The 18651-nt window shown below is 40.3% G+C and overlaps 1 protein-coding gene across 13 annotated transcripts in view; it reads left to right on the top strand.

The window, feature by feature from the left end:
• NEDD4L (NEDD4 like E3 ubiquitin protein ligase) overlaps positions 1 to 18005 on the top strand; it is a 164340-nt gene extending 146335 nt beyond the window's left edge. For all 13 annotated transcript variants that reach the window (XM_056323094.1, XM_056323095.1, XM_056323096.1 and 10 more), the window contains 11 exons: positions 1288 to 1517; positions 3134 to 3255; positions 4943 to 5013; positions 6996 to 7091; positions 10609 to 10682; positions 13238 to 13298; positions 13698 to 13757; positions 14276 to 14383; positions 15214 to 15310; positions 15844 to 15916; positions 16585 to 18005. In XM_056323094.1, the coding sequence (XP_056179069.1) occupies positions 1288 to 1517; positions 3134 to 3255; positions 4943 to 5013; positions 6996 to 7091; positions 10609 to 10682; positions 13238 to 13298; positions 13698 to 13757; positions 14276 to 14383; positions 15214 to 15310; positions 15844 to 15916; positions 16585 to 16687 (1095 nt within the window). In that variant the 3' untranslated portion in view covers positions 16688 to 18005. The remainder of the gene's footprint in view (positions 1 to 1287; positions 1518 to 3133; positions 3256 to 4942; positions 5014 to 6995; positions 7092 to 10608; positions 10683 to 13237; positions 13299 to 13697; positions 13758 to 14275; positions 14384 to 15213; positions 15311 to 15843; positions 15917 to 16584) is intronic.
• Positions 18006 to 18651: the final 646 nt, after the last annotated feature.

Genomic DNA, 18651 nt, shown 5'->3' with positions numbered 1-18651 from the left:
TGCTTCGTTTTGGAATCAATTACACTATGTCTGGGAGAAACACTTCTATTCCAAGCATAGATGCAGAATGGGGTTGTATCTTGCTCTAACGTACTTGCCAATTTTTTTGATTGTGCTACACCTGAAGGGGTTAAGTAGGAACCAAACAAATTAAGAGAAGTTTGAATTTGATGAATTTCTCAACAAAAACATTTACAGATCTTTAAAACTCACATTTTTCTACTTGAACTTGATTCACCCGTTCTCATTGCAACTAATTGGTATGTTAGTTTACAAATAGGCTTGAGAATTGATATTTCTCCTTCATCTGCGACACTGGACTTTGAAAGGCAGAGCTGAAACAAGCTGGCAGAGCCCACAGTTGTGCTGGGTCTGGCACAAGCTTCTAGTGTTCTTGTTGTGTGAAAAAAAGTATTTTCATTAACATCTTTAATGTAAGACAGTGCTTAGTATTGGCTTGCATGTGATACTGACTCATAATTTAACAGTAAACAGCCTTGGCAACACCAACTATTGTTTGAAGGGGAACTCGCCACTGTCTTTACCTGTTTATTGATAGCTCCTTGAATTCTCACCTTGAGTTTGACCAGTGATTATACACAATAAGCACTTCAGTTGTCAGGAAAAAGCAAACCTTCCAAAACAGTTGTTTTAAGTCAGTTTTATCAGGAAAACTATACCTGGCTCTAAGTGTCATGTTTTTGTGTTCATCCAGTTGTCATCTTAAAAATTCTTAATTTGTTTCAGTTCTGTCTTTTCTGAATTTAGCTCCCTGGGCTAAATCATAATGGGTGTTGGCTCCCTCCTGTTTAAACAGAGCTTCTGAAACATTTTGGTAGCCTGATTTTCTTTTGTTTACATCTTTGCAGTTCGGTTCTGTTGTCTGTATGTGACCAGATGTGTTCTTGTGAAACTGTTCCGGCCTTTATAGATACCTGAGTAAAGTGGTTGCATAAATCCTGTGCACTTGTTACTATTTTAAACTAAAATGCCCTTAAAATAGAGCATAGTCATATCATTATCACTTTCTTTGGTTTGTTTGTTACTTTTCTTCTTGCTTTCATTGTTTTGTCAAATATCATAGAAACCTCAGAACCACCACTACACCAGAGCTTACCTAGTTCACCATACACTATCAACCTAGTAGACTTGGAGAGCACTGGAAAACAAAAATAAGGGGAAACTTTCTACATCATATGATTAATCTCTCATTACCACTGGTCAACAATTTGCTTGAAGACTTACTTATTGAGACTAACAAGTATAATATAATCTTCTTTCACGTAGGCTGATATACCAAACAGATTTGAAATGAAACTACACAGAAGTAATATTTTTGAGGAGTCCTACAGAAGAATCATGTCTGTGAAGAGACCTGATGTACTAAAAGCCAGGCTCTGGATTGAATTTGAGTCAGAAAAAGGACTTGACTATGGAGGGGTGGCCAGAGAATGGTTTTTTCTCTTGTCCAAGGAGATGTTTAACCCTTATTATGGTCTCTTTGAATATTCAGCAACGTAAGTGTCCATTAAAATGCTTCCATTCATAAGGGGATATATGTTAGATTTTGCATGAGAGGCAAAGTTACACTGGAAAGTAGTTAGATCATCCTTCATGGTGCATCACTATGCACACTTACAGTCAAATCTCTCTGTTCTGTACTATTGTTTCTTCCTTGCTTTTCAGACAAACTTTCAACTTGTCATTGAAATCTCATAAACCATTTTCATTATTAAGACAGTATTCGTTGTTGCCCTGCTTGCAGCAAAACTGCCATTTTTGAGGCTGGTAATAGTGAAAAGAGCAATGTCAGATGAAAGACTTTTTATGCCCTCCCATTACATTGTGAAACACCTGCTGTCCAGAATTACAGTGCTCCTTTATAATTAGCTCATAAAACAGCTTCTCATTTACATTTCAGCAGTCACACGGCAGTGGCTTTACATAAGTTTAAATTTGTATTTGTCCAGTTTTAAAATCTTTGAGCAATCCATTAGTTTAAATGAGAGAGCAAGTCTTTTTCTTACAGTACATTTGTTTTAATATGCTGTATGTAGTTCCACATTGTCTACTTAGCTACAGTGAGGATGGATTTCTTAATTGCAGGCAGTAGTTGTGATGGTTTTATGTCAATATCTTCTCTAATAACTGTTGAATAGATTGTAAAGCAGATGAACAAAGACTGCATAATGAGAGTTTTATCACATATGTGTCTCAGAGAAGACACATTCTGCCATTGAAGGGAAACACAACACTGACTACTACAGAATGTCTGTGATAATAGAGGTTGCTGGATAAACATTTGTTTTGAAATATTTCCACTTATGGGATATAGGTCACTGTAGGTATTTAAAATAGAATGTTATTTCATTTTAGGTTCAGAAAGCTAAGAATTTTAAGAAATAAGGAAAAAAATCTACTTAAAACCCCTGTATCTTCACAGATGCAGCAAATTAAAAATACTGCTTTTACACTAATGTCTTATTGTGACACACACATTCACACAAGTCTTAACGTTTTGTTACCCAGTTAAAAGTTCTTAGTCCTTTGACAACTGTTTTCAATATTCTGGTGGTTAAGCATATTTCAGAGACATTCTCTAGTGTGTGCAGTTTAAGGTGCTAGTAAGAAAATGTGCTTTATCCTAGGACAGTCAGACCATGGGCCTATACTTAATTCCTCTTCAGTACGTTCAGATATTTCAAGAACTAAAAGCAACTACTGCAAAAAAGAATCCTAAAATTGTAAGCCCTGAAATTTGGCTGGAAAGAGTGAATAATCAAACCCGGCAGAAGAGATAGCTTAGGTGAAATTCTCATTCCACTGAAGCTGGTGGCGGAATTTCACTGTTTTTCAATGACGCCAGGTTTTTATCCTTCAAACAGGTTAGCACAGCCCTTACACTTGCCACAGGTGGAATCCTGTTGATCATAACAAGACAGTTTGGCTTAGGTCAGCCTACCCACAAACTGCGAGATACTTCTGTTGAGGAACACATGGAGAAATTACATTGTACACTTGCAAAAATGAACAGGAAATGGCCCTAGGCTCAAATTATTTATTGTTGTATCTGATTGGCAGGTTATTTAAAGATTTGGTTACTTAGATATTTTTTTTCTTTCCTCAAAAAAAGGGACAACTATACACTTCAGATTAATCCTAATTCAGGTCTTTGTAACGAAGATCATCTGTCATATTTCACATTTATTGGTCGGGTCGCTGGTCTGGCAGTATATCATGGGAAGCTATTGGATGGTGAGTTATTACAGTTATTACTCTATGGCTGTGCTACTGTTGCTGGATTTTTATGAAATGAAATGCATCAATAATTCATATGCTTTAGAGTGTTTGTATTTCTGGAGACAAAGTCTGAGAGAAAGTAATGGAACTGGAACTGTTAGAAATTACATTCCTGATGTGAATGGTGATTCAGGAATTATAGTGCCTTACTTAACAAATATGTTTCATATGACATTTTGCTCCTTTCTCCACTCATGCTAAAACTACAGAATCAGCATTGCTAAATAATCACTATTTCTAAAGGAAAATGCTAAATTTATATCAGCCATTTCCATGCAAACCTGCAGCCAAAGCAGTTGTGTGGGTGTCAATTGCAGCGTATTTTGATCTGTAAAATTGTTACTGAATGATTTAATGAGAACATGTGATTTCTGCTGAACTGAAATCCCACAATAACTAAGCAAGCCAACATTATAAACTGACCAAATCTTATTTAGCAATGGTGTAGCACATTAGAAGAAGCAGCTCACTGTCCTGTTTTTCACTGTCCTGACATTTTTTAAATGGTGATTTTAGATGGCTTAGAGTACCTTGAGATAAATTTTGTGTCTCTCTGCCATTAATGATATGGTGTCTAATGGCATAATTCTTGTAATTGAAAAATTGGACTTTCTGTGCCTAGATAAAAAATGAGCCTGCTGTGTTAACTTGAGCAGTTACAGCACTGTTACTTTCAGGAGGTTTCTTCCTTGCTGGCACACTAGGAAATACCATCACACATTGTCCTTCAGCAGCCATATCTTTATGGAGGGTGAAAATGCACAACAGTGGAGGTAATAGCTCTCCCTCTCTCTCCCCCCCCTCCTCTCTCCCCCCCCCTCCCCCCCTCCCTCCCCCCCTCCTCTCTCCCCCCCCTCCCCCCCTCCCTCCCCCCCTCCTCTCTCCCCCCCTCCCCCCCTCCCCCCCTCCCTCCCCCCTCCTCTCTCCCCCTCTCCCCCCCTCTCCCCCCCCCTCCCCCCCTCTCCCCCCCTCTCCCCCCCTCTCCCCCCCCTCTCCCCCCCCCTCTCCCCCCCCCTCTCCCCCCCCTCTCCCCCCCCTCTCCCCCCCCTCTCCCCCCCCCTCCCCCCTCTCTCCCCCCTCTCTCCCCCCCCCTCCCCCCTCCCCCCTCTCTCCCCCCTCTCTCCCCCCTCTCTCCCCCCTCTCTCCCCTCTCTCCCCCCTCTCTCCCCCTCTCTCCCCTCTCTCCCCCTCTCTGCCCCCCCTCTCTCCCCCCCTCCCCCCCTCCCTCCCCCCTCCTCTCTCCCCCCCCTCCCCCCCTCCCCCCCTCTCCCCCCCTCTCTCCCCCCCTCTCCCCCCTCCCCCTCTCTCCCCCCTCTCTCCCCCCCCTCCCCCCTCTCTCCCCCCCTCCCCCCTCTCTCCCCCCCTCTCTCCCCCCCTCTCTCCCCCCCCTCTCCCCCCCCCTCTCCCCCCCCCTCTCCCCCCCCTCTCCCCCCCCTCTCCCCCCCCCTCTCCCCCCCCCTCTCCCCCCCCCCCCTCCCCCCCCCCCCCCCCCCCCCCTCTCCCCCCCCTCTCCCCCCCCCTCTCCCCCCCCCCTCTCCCCCCCCCTCTCCCCCCCCCCCCCCCCTCCCCCCCCCTCTCCCCTCCTCCCCCCCTCCCCCCCCCTCTCCCCTCCTCCCCCCCCTCCCCCCCCCTCTCTCTCTCAGGCTTCTTCATCAGACCTTTTTACAAGATGATGCTGGGGAAACCAATTACTCTGAAAGACATGGAGTCCGTGGTAAGATAACATTTAAATTGTATCAGCATTAGCAATTACATGGGGTTTTCCTCCAGGGAAATTTATGAGCTATCAATTCCAATAAATCGCATAGTGGAAAACACAAGATCATAGTTGCAGTAACTTTAGAAAGGTGTGTACATACTTCTGAAGTAGAACAAATTTTCCCAGCTAGAATGTGGTTTCAGTACCAGTGTACTAACAGAGGCAAGAGGGACAAGGGAGAAAAGGTGTGAATAGGCCAGTAAGAAACGCAACAGGAGATGTCTCCATTATACTCACAGGTTTTCCACTGGGTCAGCTTTCTCCGTGTTAAAAAGGAGTATCACCACCAAGCCCTTCAGCCACCTTGTCATGCTGTGGAGCAGGAAGAGGGAGGGTGCAAGTGCTTAGTTCTGGCCTGGTGATAGGGGAAGTTGCCCACAGTGCTGGAAGGAGGAAGGGCTGCCGAATGATAAACAATTTTCTCTGAAATACACCTAATGAATGCAGCACAGCTTATGCCCTCATATCTGTTCCGGTTTTGTTCGCTGCACTTTCACACCTTCAGCATTAATTGCAATCAAGTACTTTTGTGTTTGGCGCTCCCTGGGAGAAAAGTGGATTGTTTTTCAAGTTAGTAATGTCTTAACTTTGTATTGTGAAATGAAGAACAACAGTGAATAGGATCCCACAGATGCCCAGTTTAGGTGTGTAGCATACCAGTTTTGAAATACAGTACATTGCAGGTGTGTACAATGGCTAGATACAAGTGGTTTCCATTCCGTTAGCAGGATGATACTTGGTTTTGTCTTTCTAACCTTTTGAGGTCTTTGCAGTTTTTCCACTGCTGTGGACTTTGGAGAACCTTGGAGCTGTTATTTTTCCCCTTCCTAAAGCGTTCCTGTGTTATGCAGAGTAGTTTATCTGGGTAAGATTGCTGCAGGTTGCCTCTGCAGGGGCAGGGCTGGCTGTGAGCCTGGCCACTCGCATCCTGTGCTGCACTAAGACGGTCTCCAACAGCAGAGGCAGCTGATGCTCAAGCCCAGCACAGAGGGAAGATTAAAGATGAGATGGCTTGAGTTCAGGTACAAGCTAAAACCAACCTCATGAGAGACATACTCAGAAGGCCTGAGTTCAGGGTAGTGTATTCCTCCAGTAGTTGGGAAACCTTTTCCTTTTAGCTCTGCAATAGCTGTGCTTGCTCTTGTCAAGTGTGCTCTGTGTAAGAGTAACATGCAGTTTATTCTTTCTTATGTTGTAGAGTTTTACAGATTTTCAGTTACTGACATAAATGCTGGTTCAACTGCTTAATGTCTCCTCCAGCTCCCACTGTATCATAGTCACCAGATTTTGGCAGGTCATTCTTCTCATGGAGCGTACATGAGTAAATAATGTTTTAACCTTATTATGAAATCAAATATTTTTTTGCACTCTTGCTTGGAAATACTTAATGATAGCTATACAGTTTGTTTCTTTCTTTTTTTTTCTTGGGTCAGTCTTTAATTATGAAGCTGATATTACACGATGAAGATACAACCCTTTCAGGAAATTAGAGGGGTCTTTTATTCAGCAAACTTCAATGCTTTCAGTAACAACAATGAAGTCAGTTATGGTGTTATACATTACTGATGTAATGAAGTGCCATATAAATTGTGTCGACGAGAATGTACAGTTTTACCAAGACATTTTCTACCCAATTATGTCACACCACTATACATGTTTACCTAATAGATATGTAGTCAATTTATTGTGTTATATAATAATTCAATTACAAGTCAATTAAGAAAAGTTACATGAATCTGAAAATACAGCATCTAAGAAAAACAGTTATGAATAAAGTAATCCATCTTGCCCTGCTTTACAGTAGCTGTGCAAATAAATGAGTTCTCATCTTCCCAGTCCCTTTGGATTTCTAATTTCAGATGTTTTTATTTGTTCAGTTTGAAGTTAAACTATATATTTACTGTTCGTATTTTCAAACTTTGTTTAATCTGCTGTAGGACAGTGAATACTACAACTCTTTGAAGTGGATCCTGGAAAACGACCCTACAGAGTTGGATCTCATGTTTTGTATAGATGAGGAAAACTTTGGACAGGTATGTAAAGGTTATCTAATAGTCTGTCTTGCCTTCTTATTTTTGATTATTGCCAGAAAGTAATGAAATACTGAGCAGTATCTCATGGTTGTGAACTTGATCAGGGCTATTGAATGTTAACGATCAGTACCGGCAGACTATGAATATTGATCTCTCTTTCTTCCTGAACTGTGTTAAGACTGGGGCTGCCAAAGAAGGAAAATATGTGCTTGCCGGTGAGCAGTGACATCTTTGTAAAAAGCAGTATGTGAAGCTGGGTAGAATACTTGCAGTAATACTTGGAGTAATAACGGTGTTACACAGTTCATCTTCAAAAACAGTCTCAGCCTGGGACTGTTTTGGCTGTTATAGGTTGAAGATGTTCTCAAAGGACAAAGTAAGTGGTAGAATGGTAATCAGTGAAGTACTTTGTTTATAGTGTCTTTCATATAATGCAGGCAGATGACACCACAAAAGGAAGCATGCCTATTTTCAGAAGTTGCACAATCTGTGGATAACTTTCTCCGTTACAAGTGAAAAATGTTAGTTACATTTTTAACAATTTGAGAATTAATTAGGTGGGAGTAAAATTCATCAGCTGAAGTTGTACCTCATTTTATCAGTAGAAGCTGTAACAACAGCTTATAGTACACTTTGGGATACAGCCTGTCTTTACAGAGAATCCTATTAAAACAAACTTCAGGGATCTTGTGTCAGCTTCTTGATGGAGAAAACTTGCGTGCAGATAAATGTCTTGTACATAAGTATACGTGTTAAATTTAATTTGAGGACTTAAAGACAAATGAGTTTATTTACCTGAGCTTGGAACTTCCTTGCCTATCATGACTGGGTTTTTTTAATTTCTTTACAAGCTATGGAGCTGAACCATTGTGTAATGCGTGCAGAAGTGTAGTGACTAAAACATACTGGTTTTGTACAATATTTGGACTTAAAAATACCTACCTGTATCTCTTAAATTAATTTGCTTCTAGGCTTTCATGACCTTTCTTAGTGTTTCCACTTCGTTTAACTCTTAGACCTAGGTATCTTGGCTCCAGGCACCACTGGTATTGTGGACCACAGTGCCTTTTTTAAAAGCTGACTTCAAAATTTCAACACACACACACAGAGTGTACTGTCAGGAACATTCTGATAGACTTCTCAGTGCTCATTACTTTTTTCCTGAAGCAACATAAGGTTATCAGTTACATGGAAAACTAGGGAGAACATTAAAGCCACAGGATTAAAGGTTTTTGTAATACACTGGGTTGTTTGTTGGTAATTTTCATTATCTTCTGTTCTGTAATGATTTAGCTTCAAGTTATTCATAGCCTTCCACTGCCAGCTTTCACTTCTGCTGGCAGAAGTTTGTTCTCTGACTCAAAGCATAAATAACTTACTTGGAGATACTTTCTGCTCTTCTCCGAACTCTTTAATACCTCAAATAGCTAATTCTGGCATTGCCAGCAGGCTTGGGTTTTGTTTACTTTTACAATAGATGCATCTGATTCCAGAATAAAATAATAGTGTTTCTGTCACACTGCCAGTGAGATGCAAAATAAGCACGACGGATGTTACCGAAGACAAGCCTGAGTAGGCTCAGTAGTACAAGGATATGCTATAGTGAGGAGGAATTTCTCTAGCTAGAGACTGAAACATCTCCTCAGTCCAAATACACAAGATGCTCTCCAGCAGTTCAGAAGTGCCAGCAAATACTGACTGCATTGGCTGTTTCTGCCGGTGCCACACTAGCTGTTGCCAGCACTCTGGGGACTGCTCAAAGTCAAGGGACCCCGACTCACTGTTGGGAATCGTTTTGCCTCATCTACAGTTAAACTACTGGAGCTGTATAGAAGTGCCCTTGGGAACCTGAGCAGGAGATGGTACTGCTTCCACCAGGACATTCTGTCTATTCCAGAGAGATGTTTGCATTGCTATAAGCTTCTGTATTTATTTATACTTCATTTATCACCAAAACCTTTTCTGGAGCTAGAGAATCACAAGAAACCTTTCATAAATCTTACCTTCTTAATACCCTTCCTTACTTAATAACCAAAAATACGGTTTCAGTAGTTCTCACAAGTCTGAGAAATACACAGGAGACATTTTCAACATCTAAAGGATGGAGAGTGATCTTCAAAAAGCAGAGCAAGAAAAGGTCTGTATTTTTCATAAGTTCTTAGTGGCTCTGGAATACTGATTTTCATTTCTTAAAGAGAAGGTATCCTCGGGTGGGCAGGAAGAAACAGGTACCAAGAAACCTTGTTTGTGCTCTCATGTCTGGGATATTTCTGACTTTATCCTATTTCAATTTGGCAGTATAGCAAGCCTTTTCTTTACTAGTTCTGCACTGTCTGGAATAAACTAAGGTTTCAGAGGTCTGTAGGTTCCCTGTTAATTACTTATTCATAATAGTATAGTCATCTTTTTGTTTCTATACAGTAATAGGTACATTTATTCAAACAGACGTACTGTTTTTCTCCTTGTTGAAGCATTCAGCGTTAATCCAGTCCTGAAAAGAGCTATCCAGTGTCCTCCTTTCACAGCTCTGTTTATTTGCTAATGAATTTACTGTCTTATTCAACCACATCATCTGATTTAATTATTAAAGATCAATAACAGCTTTAAGAAAAGGCTTGGTTGAGCGTGGGTGCGCAGAGTCACCTCTTGGTTGCTTCCACTGGAACCACACTCTTGAGCTGATGAAGCAAGTTGACAGGAGCAGCGTAATGAGTTACAAGCAGCAAAGTTCTTGACTTCCCTTCTCTCCTGCCCAGATGGGGCGCGCTCACAAGCACCCGTGTTTTACAGGGAGGTAACCCAGGCAGTGTGCAAACACCAGCAGCTGCAGTCAGGAAAATGCTGCTTCAGCGTAGGGTTTGGGAGCAATTTTGTGTCAGCACTAACTGCTAAAAGCCACCAACTTTTAGCTTTCGTGGTACCTACCCAGCATTAATTCTATGCGTTCCTGCTGATAAATCACTTTCTTCACAAATAGCTAACGTTATTTGGACTTGCTGTAGTTTCTTGTGAACTGTAAATGAATTTGGTTTTTTCAGTCTTACACTCCATGGTGACATTGTTCTTACGAAATCTGTGCTTAACCATTTCTGTAATCTGTTTTTATACTTTACTTTTTTGACCCTTTTATGAACATTTTCTCTGTGGATTCCCCACCCCCGCAAACACCCAAGCATTCTGAAAAATCGGAACACTTATTTCTACCCTTGTTACAAGGGAACATGTTTTCTTTACCCAAATGAACCAGCTGTTCGGGACTAAGAGTTTGCTTTGGAATTATTTGCTCACTTGCTAATGAATATGATCAAAAATTCAGTCTTACAAGTGATCATATAATAATTTGTTCCTAATGATGCTATCTTTAAATGTGGAATGTTTTGATGTCTCATTAGCTATTACAGCGTGATAATTTTCTGATACTACTTGTAAAATGCTGCTCAGGGAGAGCGAATTTTGTGAGAAATATGTCCTGAAATAATGTTGTGTTGTGGTTTGTTTTTCTTCTTTCAAAATTCAGACATACCAAGTCGACCTGAAGCCAAATGGGTCAGAAATCATGGTAACAAATGAAAACAAAAGGGAATACATTGAGTATGTATACATTTATGCAATTTATCCTGAGTGTAAGAAAGCACAGTTGTACTTGTCTTATAATCTACCCTACTGCAATTACTGTGGTTGGTACTACGCTAGATCATCAGAGATCCTTTTAAAAGAAGATTGTATTGTTAACATTGTTTATACCCTGATCCTCAGCAAGTTTGAATTTTAACCTTTACAGTGCTGTGAATTACACTAATCGGGGCAGTCTGTGGCATAGTAGGGAACCTATTTTCTCCATAGGTAGGCACGAGGAACATTCAAGGAGGGATGGGATTGCTCTGAATGAGAAATATCTGCATCTGAATTACTCAGTGAGAAGAAATGGCCTCTCTTGGATGCAGTATACTTTGTAATTTTATTTTCATTTTAAAGTAGGCATACCAATTTTGCCCACTTTCATGCCTGCCTCTGTCTGTTGCCTTAGTGCCTGGGGTAACTAGCTTTGCTTTGCAGATCTCCAGAGTAGCGTTGAAGTTCTACCCTAGGATTTGCAAGGTTTCCCATTAACTACTGGGTCGCAGAATACAAATGAGTGCAGCTTGAACACTAAACTGGATCTAGAAAAAAGAATGAAAATAGGATTTCTGTATAATTTATCAAGTTTGTATTTGCTTGCCATCATGGTCTTCATTCAGGGAAGAATTTGGGAAGCCTGTAAATGTTTAAGCGTTCCTCTAAGAGGAGAACTTTGTAGTTGTTTGTTAATTTCATTTGCAGTGCTGTGCTACAGTGATTTGGCTGTAATGGTGGAACAATAAGAGATTTCTACTTTTATGGGGGTTTTTTTCCATTACTTTGTGTGTAATATATTTGTACCATCAGCTCTTTATTTTTTCAGGTGCATCTTTTTCAGGTTTGAGATGCAAAATATTAGACATTACAAACTTTATTTTAATCTCTGTCATAGTGCAGAAATTAAAAGCACTTTGTAAGTATGCAGGCCAGAATTCAGAACTGAGTGAGGTTTACATCTGGGTAATTCTTTCATGGCTGGTTGCACTGTTTTTGTAACTTTAGAGTCAAGATGTATATGCTCTCATTTGGAGGTGATTAATGCAACTTAAAATTTTTCAAATATTTTCCCCTGTAATTCCATTACAATAGAACTATTCTAGTTGTACTTTAAAAACAAAACAAAAAGCCAGCCAAACAACACTCCCCCTGCCCCCAAACGGCAGGTGTAGTCACAAATGGGAGTTTATTTTTGCCTCTGTGTCTTTACATAACATTCAAGCAATGCATTCGCATGCACATGTAGTGCTTATGGGATATCAGGTAGATCATGAAGAACCATTGTCTAATAGAAGATCTGATGGTTGGTTTGCATTATTTTATAATGTAATACTTACTGCAGAAAAGAAGGAAAATAGATAAACTGTCTGAATTTAAGCATCATGAGAAAATCACACTAGGAATTTTCTAGTAATCATCAAATGACCAGTATCCGGTGCTGTAACACTTCCTTTGAAAATTCAGTTTATTTAACGCTGGCCAATATAATGGCAAAATAGAGTAAAGTAGATTGACTGCTTGGGTTTCCTGAAACCCCGCCTAGGAAATGTGCTTCTGCAGAGCCTGGCTCAGAGCGTGCCCTCCAGTGCAGCCATCACCCTGTCACCCTTCTCTGCTGCTTACACAGACCAGATCCATCATTTCAGTGTTGCTATCAAGAGCTGGCCAGATCTTTAAATTACATTCAACATTAAGCTTTCTCAGTTTTTCTGCCTACTAGAATGTAAAATAATAAATTTAACTCCTACTTGCTGGCATTTTTAATTAGTGCCTCTTCAAAGGTGAGACAATATTATAATTGCTATATTTATGCAAATTAGGAGTGAAACATGCTTCAGTAGGAAAGGCATTGGATTTCTAAAGCATTATTTTTTTCCTTTGATAGTGCAGGTCTTATTTATCTGTCTATTTATTTATAGGTAGGTTGGTTTATGTAACTACATCTGTTCTCAAATTTTGTGGACTTCATTGGGAATTATTAATTACTCAGAGCTCTGGAAGAACAAATGGCTAGTCATTTAAGTACCTAAAGCTAACAGTAAATACATCATCCAGAGTCTGGATTACAGCCTCATTTAGAAAGAAATAAAAGCAAGGTGCAGAATTTGTAGGCTGTTTCAATCCAAGGCAAGCTTTTTTGCCACGTTCATCCTTGAGTTAATCTCTGTAAGAACAAAAAGGTTAATATCAGACGACATGACAGTGTCACATTAAAAATTGTTGGTGATGTTGAAAAGTTTTAGCTAGAAAACATGGGAAGTATATGTGTAGGGTCTGTGCTGCACACTAATGTGAAAATACTCATGCAGTAACTTGTTTGTAGGTACTGGGGTTTTTGCAGCAATTCCATCAGTCACACAAAATAAATTTGAACAGTTAATAAGTTGTTCAGTTTCCTTAATATCAGAGTGTGGGTGGGAGATGGATGAAGCTGTGAGAAACTGAAACTACTAGGGTTGCTAACATCTCTGAATGTTTAGTTTGCAGTCTTCTAATGAGTGTGCTTATGTGGTTTTGTTTATCTGCTACAGCCTGGTCATCCAGTGGAGGTTTGTGAACAGAGTTCAGAAACAAATGAATGCGTTTTTGGAGGTAAGGTTCTTTAGCTGCCTTTTTGTCCCAGAAAATATTTTTATTTTTTATGCAGACTTTTTACACTTCAGTCAGTGTCTGTGTTAAGGAAGTAGGGAGCTTTGCATAACCACAAGAGTTCTGGAATACTTAGGGTTTAGGATTTTACAGTTTTACCTTGTAGTAAAATAGATAATCTTTCCCTTATAAGGTCATTCTCTTTAAAGCTTAAATTATTTGAGCTTGAAGTAATTTAGCGATTGATTTTTTTAAATTAGGGACTTGTACTTCAGGTAACTGAGTCTTTCATTCTCAAAACCCTTCTCCTGTCATTTACTTTGGTTCCCTGAAGCCAAAGATCCTGTTAGATAAAAACTTAATTTTATGTGGTATGCAAACTTTAACTTTGCTTTCTTTCAGGGATTCACAGAACTTCTTCCTATTGATCTGATTAAAATTTTTGATGAAAATGAACTAGAGGTGAGTTTTATTGCTGTCCAGAGACAACAGATCAGTCATGTTCACCGCAGAAGGATGTGTTATCAGCCTAGAACATAAGTCATCACTTACAAAAAGTGAATTTGCAGACAAAGGTGTTTTGCCTGTAGTAGGACATGAGATTTTTCTCCCTGATGAATAAATCTCTTGATCATATAAATTATTCAAAACAGTGAGGTAGGTAAGTAGCTTACTGAATTAATGCCATTGTGCCTATACCAGTCATATTTTTAGCAAAATAAATAACATAAAAGGTGCTGTCACGATGCATACATACATTGTAGTGTATGGTGTTTCTCCAGTAAAATGAAATGTTTTTGAGAATTCTCCTAAAGAGAAGCTCAAAGTCTCCTTTATGTTTGCATTTACATTTGCACAGCTTAGCTGTTCACAAGGTCAGACGACAGAGGGAAAGCATAACCCTGTTTTTCTGATGAAGTGCACGCAATAACCCAATGCCATCTTCAATTAATGCCATAACAATTTACTTCCCTGTGCAGTTACTGATGTGTGGCCTTGGCGATGTTGATGTTAATGACTGGAGGCAACATACGATCTACAAAAATGGTTACTGCCCAAATCATCCTGTTATCCAGTGGTTTTGGAAGGTAAGATTGTTTTACCACACCTGGCTTCTCTGACTTCCTAAAAGTGAAAGTTTCTGTACTGTTTTGTGGAGTCAGTTAGGGAATCTTTTTTTCTTCATGCAAACTACTGAAAAATACATCTGTGCATGTTGGAAATGACAACTGCGGTGCTCAAGAGAGACCATACTAGAAATAGACCCAAGACACGAGGTTGAATCTTTGGTTTTAGGTGAAGTGCCTTGCAGTATTTGTGAAGTAAAATAGTTTTATGAAAAGCACATCTGTATGTCCCCAGAAAAAACACATAAATGCTTCTTCCCATAATAGCTGTAGATTTTCCAAAGGGACGTCTTTTTCTTAAAAATACAGGAATCTCGCAGCTTTGTGTATGCACTTCAAACTTTGCTTCCGGGTTTCTTACATCATCTCCGTGGCCACAGCTGGTCTACATGAGGAGCAGTACTTGTAGCCATCCAGGCTTGACTGGGAGGTCCTGCTGTAGCACAGCGCTGACCTCATTCTCTGCGAGCCTTTTGCATCAGTCTCATTTTCAGGGTATGTTTGCGGTGGCAGTGCTCCCTTGTGCCCCTGCCTCAGGGCAGGTCTTGCAGGGGAACCAATCTGGAGCTGCTGGGAGCTGCCAGGGCAGTGTCACACTGCTGCAGCCCAGTGACAGCTGGGAAGGGATGCTCCCTAGTTCACCAGGGAAAACCTGCTGTGTGACCTGTATCACATTTTTCTGTTACATGCCTATTGCAGCCTAATACAAATAGATCCTTTACTCAGTTTTTAACAGTGACCTCTACGGCTGTGGCACTGAAAAGATAGTGACTGTGTGTCTTTGTCAACAGGCCGTTTTACTGATGGATGCTGAAAAACGGATTAGATTGCTGCAGTTTGTTACTGGGACATCACGTGTGCCTATGAACGGATTTGCTGAACTTTACGGTGAGCCTCCTTCCAGCTGCTCGCAGGTTATACTCACCGCTGGCACAGCCACACAGCTTCTGTGTGTTCATTTAACCTGGACACAACTGAAATGTAGCCACAGCCAGCCTTTGGCAGACTGATGCAGACAGGCGTTTGTATACTATGGCTGTTGTGCAGATGCTCTCCTAGCTCCCAGAGGAGAAGTTTAAGGCTGGCAACAGGAATAATATTCATGGTAAGAAGAGCAGAACACATGTTTAACCAAACACTTTGATTATTAATTGTTAATGTCTGAACTTCTTTTGCTTTACACATACTCTACACAAAGGTGGTTAGATAAACAGAACAAGCTAACTAGCTGGGCCTGGAAATAACCACATTCCTGTTTGCTTTAATTAAAACTACATTAAGGGAGTTTGTACCAGGGGTGTGGTTCCAGTTGAAAAATCTAGCCTACAGTTTATGCAAATATTTAATGTTAAAAATAATAGTTAGGTGGTCTCTGTAGTGTCAAGCAACTTATATTTCATGTGATTCTCATTTTCAACCAGGTTCAAATGGTCCTCAGCTGTTTACAATAGAGCAATGGGGAAGTCCTGATAAATTGCCTAGAGCTCACACATGGTAAGTCATAAAAACATAAAATGACATAGCTTTACTGCCAAGAAAGGGGGGGGAACTGATGACCATGCTTCTCTCTAACAGACTTTAGCTTTGGATCACTATTCTGTACTAAAATGTTTTCCTTAAAACACAACACCACAAAACCAAACCAAAACACATTCCAAAAATCAACCCGTTCTCTTTACATTTCAGTTATCTGTTAGGTTTTGCAGGACCTTTTCACAACCTCCTTTCGGATGTTTCTTTTTTCCCCCGGAGGGCAGAGTCTGTCCCATCACTTCCGAACACCTTTGCCAAGTCTTGGGAAAGCAGCCTTTGGCAAAGATGAAATTTTTTCAATCACCTAAATGTGGTGGTGGGTTCTGTTGGCTTTTTTCCTTTCCCAAGTGGTTTTTAGCGAATTCCCACTTCCAGCTCTGAAGGGAAAGCAGGCACACAGTTACTTCTGAAAGCTCGCTTTGGTCTGGGCAGGGGTGGTTTCATGTGCTGCATATGGGGAACATGAGCAGTAGTGGGGCTTGCCAAGGACATGGTGGAGGTTGCCCCCATTTGGACAATACAACGCATTCTCTATTAGGCCCCCACAGTATTTCACCTTTTCTCTTTCAGTAAAATCATGTGTGTTTTTCAATGGACTATTAAACAATTCTTCTCCTTCTAAATTTCAGCTTTAATCGCCTAGACTTACCTCTTTATGAATCTTTTGAAGATTTGCGAGAGAAGCTCCTCATGGCAGTTGAAAATGCTCAAGGATTTGAAGGAGTGGATTAAACATTGACCTTTTTTCCCCCCCTTCAAGCAAGTTCTGCTTGCACTTTTGCATTGGCCTGATGGACGCCACATGACTATGGCAGAGCAGTTGCTCAGCGTTGGTTCATGAAGCAAACCTCTCAATGGTGCAGTTGCCTGAATCCAGAAGTTTGAACTGTCATCTGTGGGTGGCTTTTCTGATGTTTCCACAGCAGGTTATCAGCTGCGTAACATGAACTGATCACATTTCAGCAGGACTTACTCTATTTATGTTGTGCCTCTGTAGGCAAAGCCCTTAATAAATATTTTACATAATTTCTAATGACAATGAATGGAATTAATCGTTTTACAGGTATAGTATTACAACTCATGTTTACTTCTTAATTTAGACATTTTCAGATTTCATTACAATTAAATATCATATACTTGGAGAAAGGAGCATTTTTCTTAATTTCATACCAGACTTTATGCCACTGTCATTTTTTCAAAGCACATTTTGAGCCTTGTGTTCCCAAACCATTAAGGAAGTAGGAAAAAGCTGTGTTGGAAACTTCCTCTACATGGGCTATATATTGAGAGCAACTCTTTTCATTGAGCACATAAATATTTTTCTGTATCCAGAAGTACGGACTGGATGTTGCATTTTTGTATAAATATTAGAATAGTTACAATTCAAGGGAGAATCATAACATACATAGCATGCTAAATCTCATGTTCAGTAAAGAAATTGCCTCATTACTGGTAATACTTACATGTACTATAAAGCATTTTGGGGTAGGGTTGGCATTAATTGTTTTAGGAGAATATGCTTAACCCTGTCATTATCTTTGTATAGTGATTCTTTTATTATCCTTTATTCTACTGTTTGCAACTGAGGCATTTTGAATGAAACCTGGCACTATGGAAAACAGATCTGTTTTGTCGCCTATTTGTATGTGTTTGCTAATGATATCTAAATAACAATATTTTGTTTGTTTCTAACTGCACCAACTCTAAAGGCACCTTATGTAACACAGCAGTCGTATCTGTTTTTTTATCATAAACATTAAGGCGATCATATTCCTTCTCACTGCACGTCTTTCTGGTGCAATATCTATCCAGTGTGAATTTGGCTGATGATGTATTAAAAAAAAATACACACAACACAAAACCACCAGCTGTAGAGCTGAGCCTGCAGACTTGTTCCTCAGCAATTGTTTTTGTGATTTATTTTTTACTTAATCACAAAGATTTAACAATTAATTAGATAGCAGTGTATATTACCTATGACATGTTGCATGCTTAAACTATGTCTGAGTTGCATCTCTTCTTGTGACTGATTAAAAGTGAAAGATTTGTATTTGATCCACTGAAGTTAAATGGTTACAGCGCTACTAGAGTAGGTCTGAGGGTACAGCTTAGTTTTCTAAGTAAGTTTTGCCCATGTACTTACCTGTAGAAAGGCTGTTTCCCCAAGAACCCATTTAATGCTTACAAAGCAGGGTGACACCACATGCCAAAACGAAGTCTCACCCCATTGCCAACAGCTTGCATAGCCCTGCCCTTACCCTCAAGCACAAGTGCTGTTGGCAGCTGAGAACCAGCAGCTGTAACACAACAATACTTCACCTGGAAAGAAGCCTGAACCCTAATAACATTCAGGAAATTGTTGTGTGCTAGCAAAAAGTCTGACAAGCTAACAGATGCATGAAGAACGTTATTTTCTTATTTGAACACAGGTTAAGATTCATTTTCTATTAAATAAGTTTCCTGATTTTCCCTTCTGACCTGTTATGTTTGATGAGCAAGCTTGGCCATGAGGAAGCAGACTGGATGTGAGCCAGAGGGATGCTGTTCTGATGGTTTTGGCTGTGGCCAGGAGTGTGGGGCAGGTGGGGAGAACAAGGTAACTCCAGGTATTTCCACCAAGCTCCTGTATGTTAACATGGGCTCCCTTGAGGGAAGCATCGTACTCCAGAATTTGTTTTCTTTCTGCCTTAACCTGG

Source organism: Falco biarmicus, chromosome W, assembly GCF_023638135.1.
Source record: "Falco biarmicus isolate bFalBia1 chromosome W, bFalBia1.pri, whole genome shotgun sequence".
Taxonomy (NCBI): Eukaryota; Metazoa; Chordata; class Aves; order Falconiformes; family Falconidae; genus Falco; species Falco biarmicus.
Note: the sequence above shows the minus strand (reverse complement) of the source record. Positions and strands in the feature narration are given on the sequence as shown.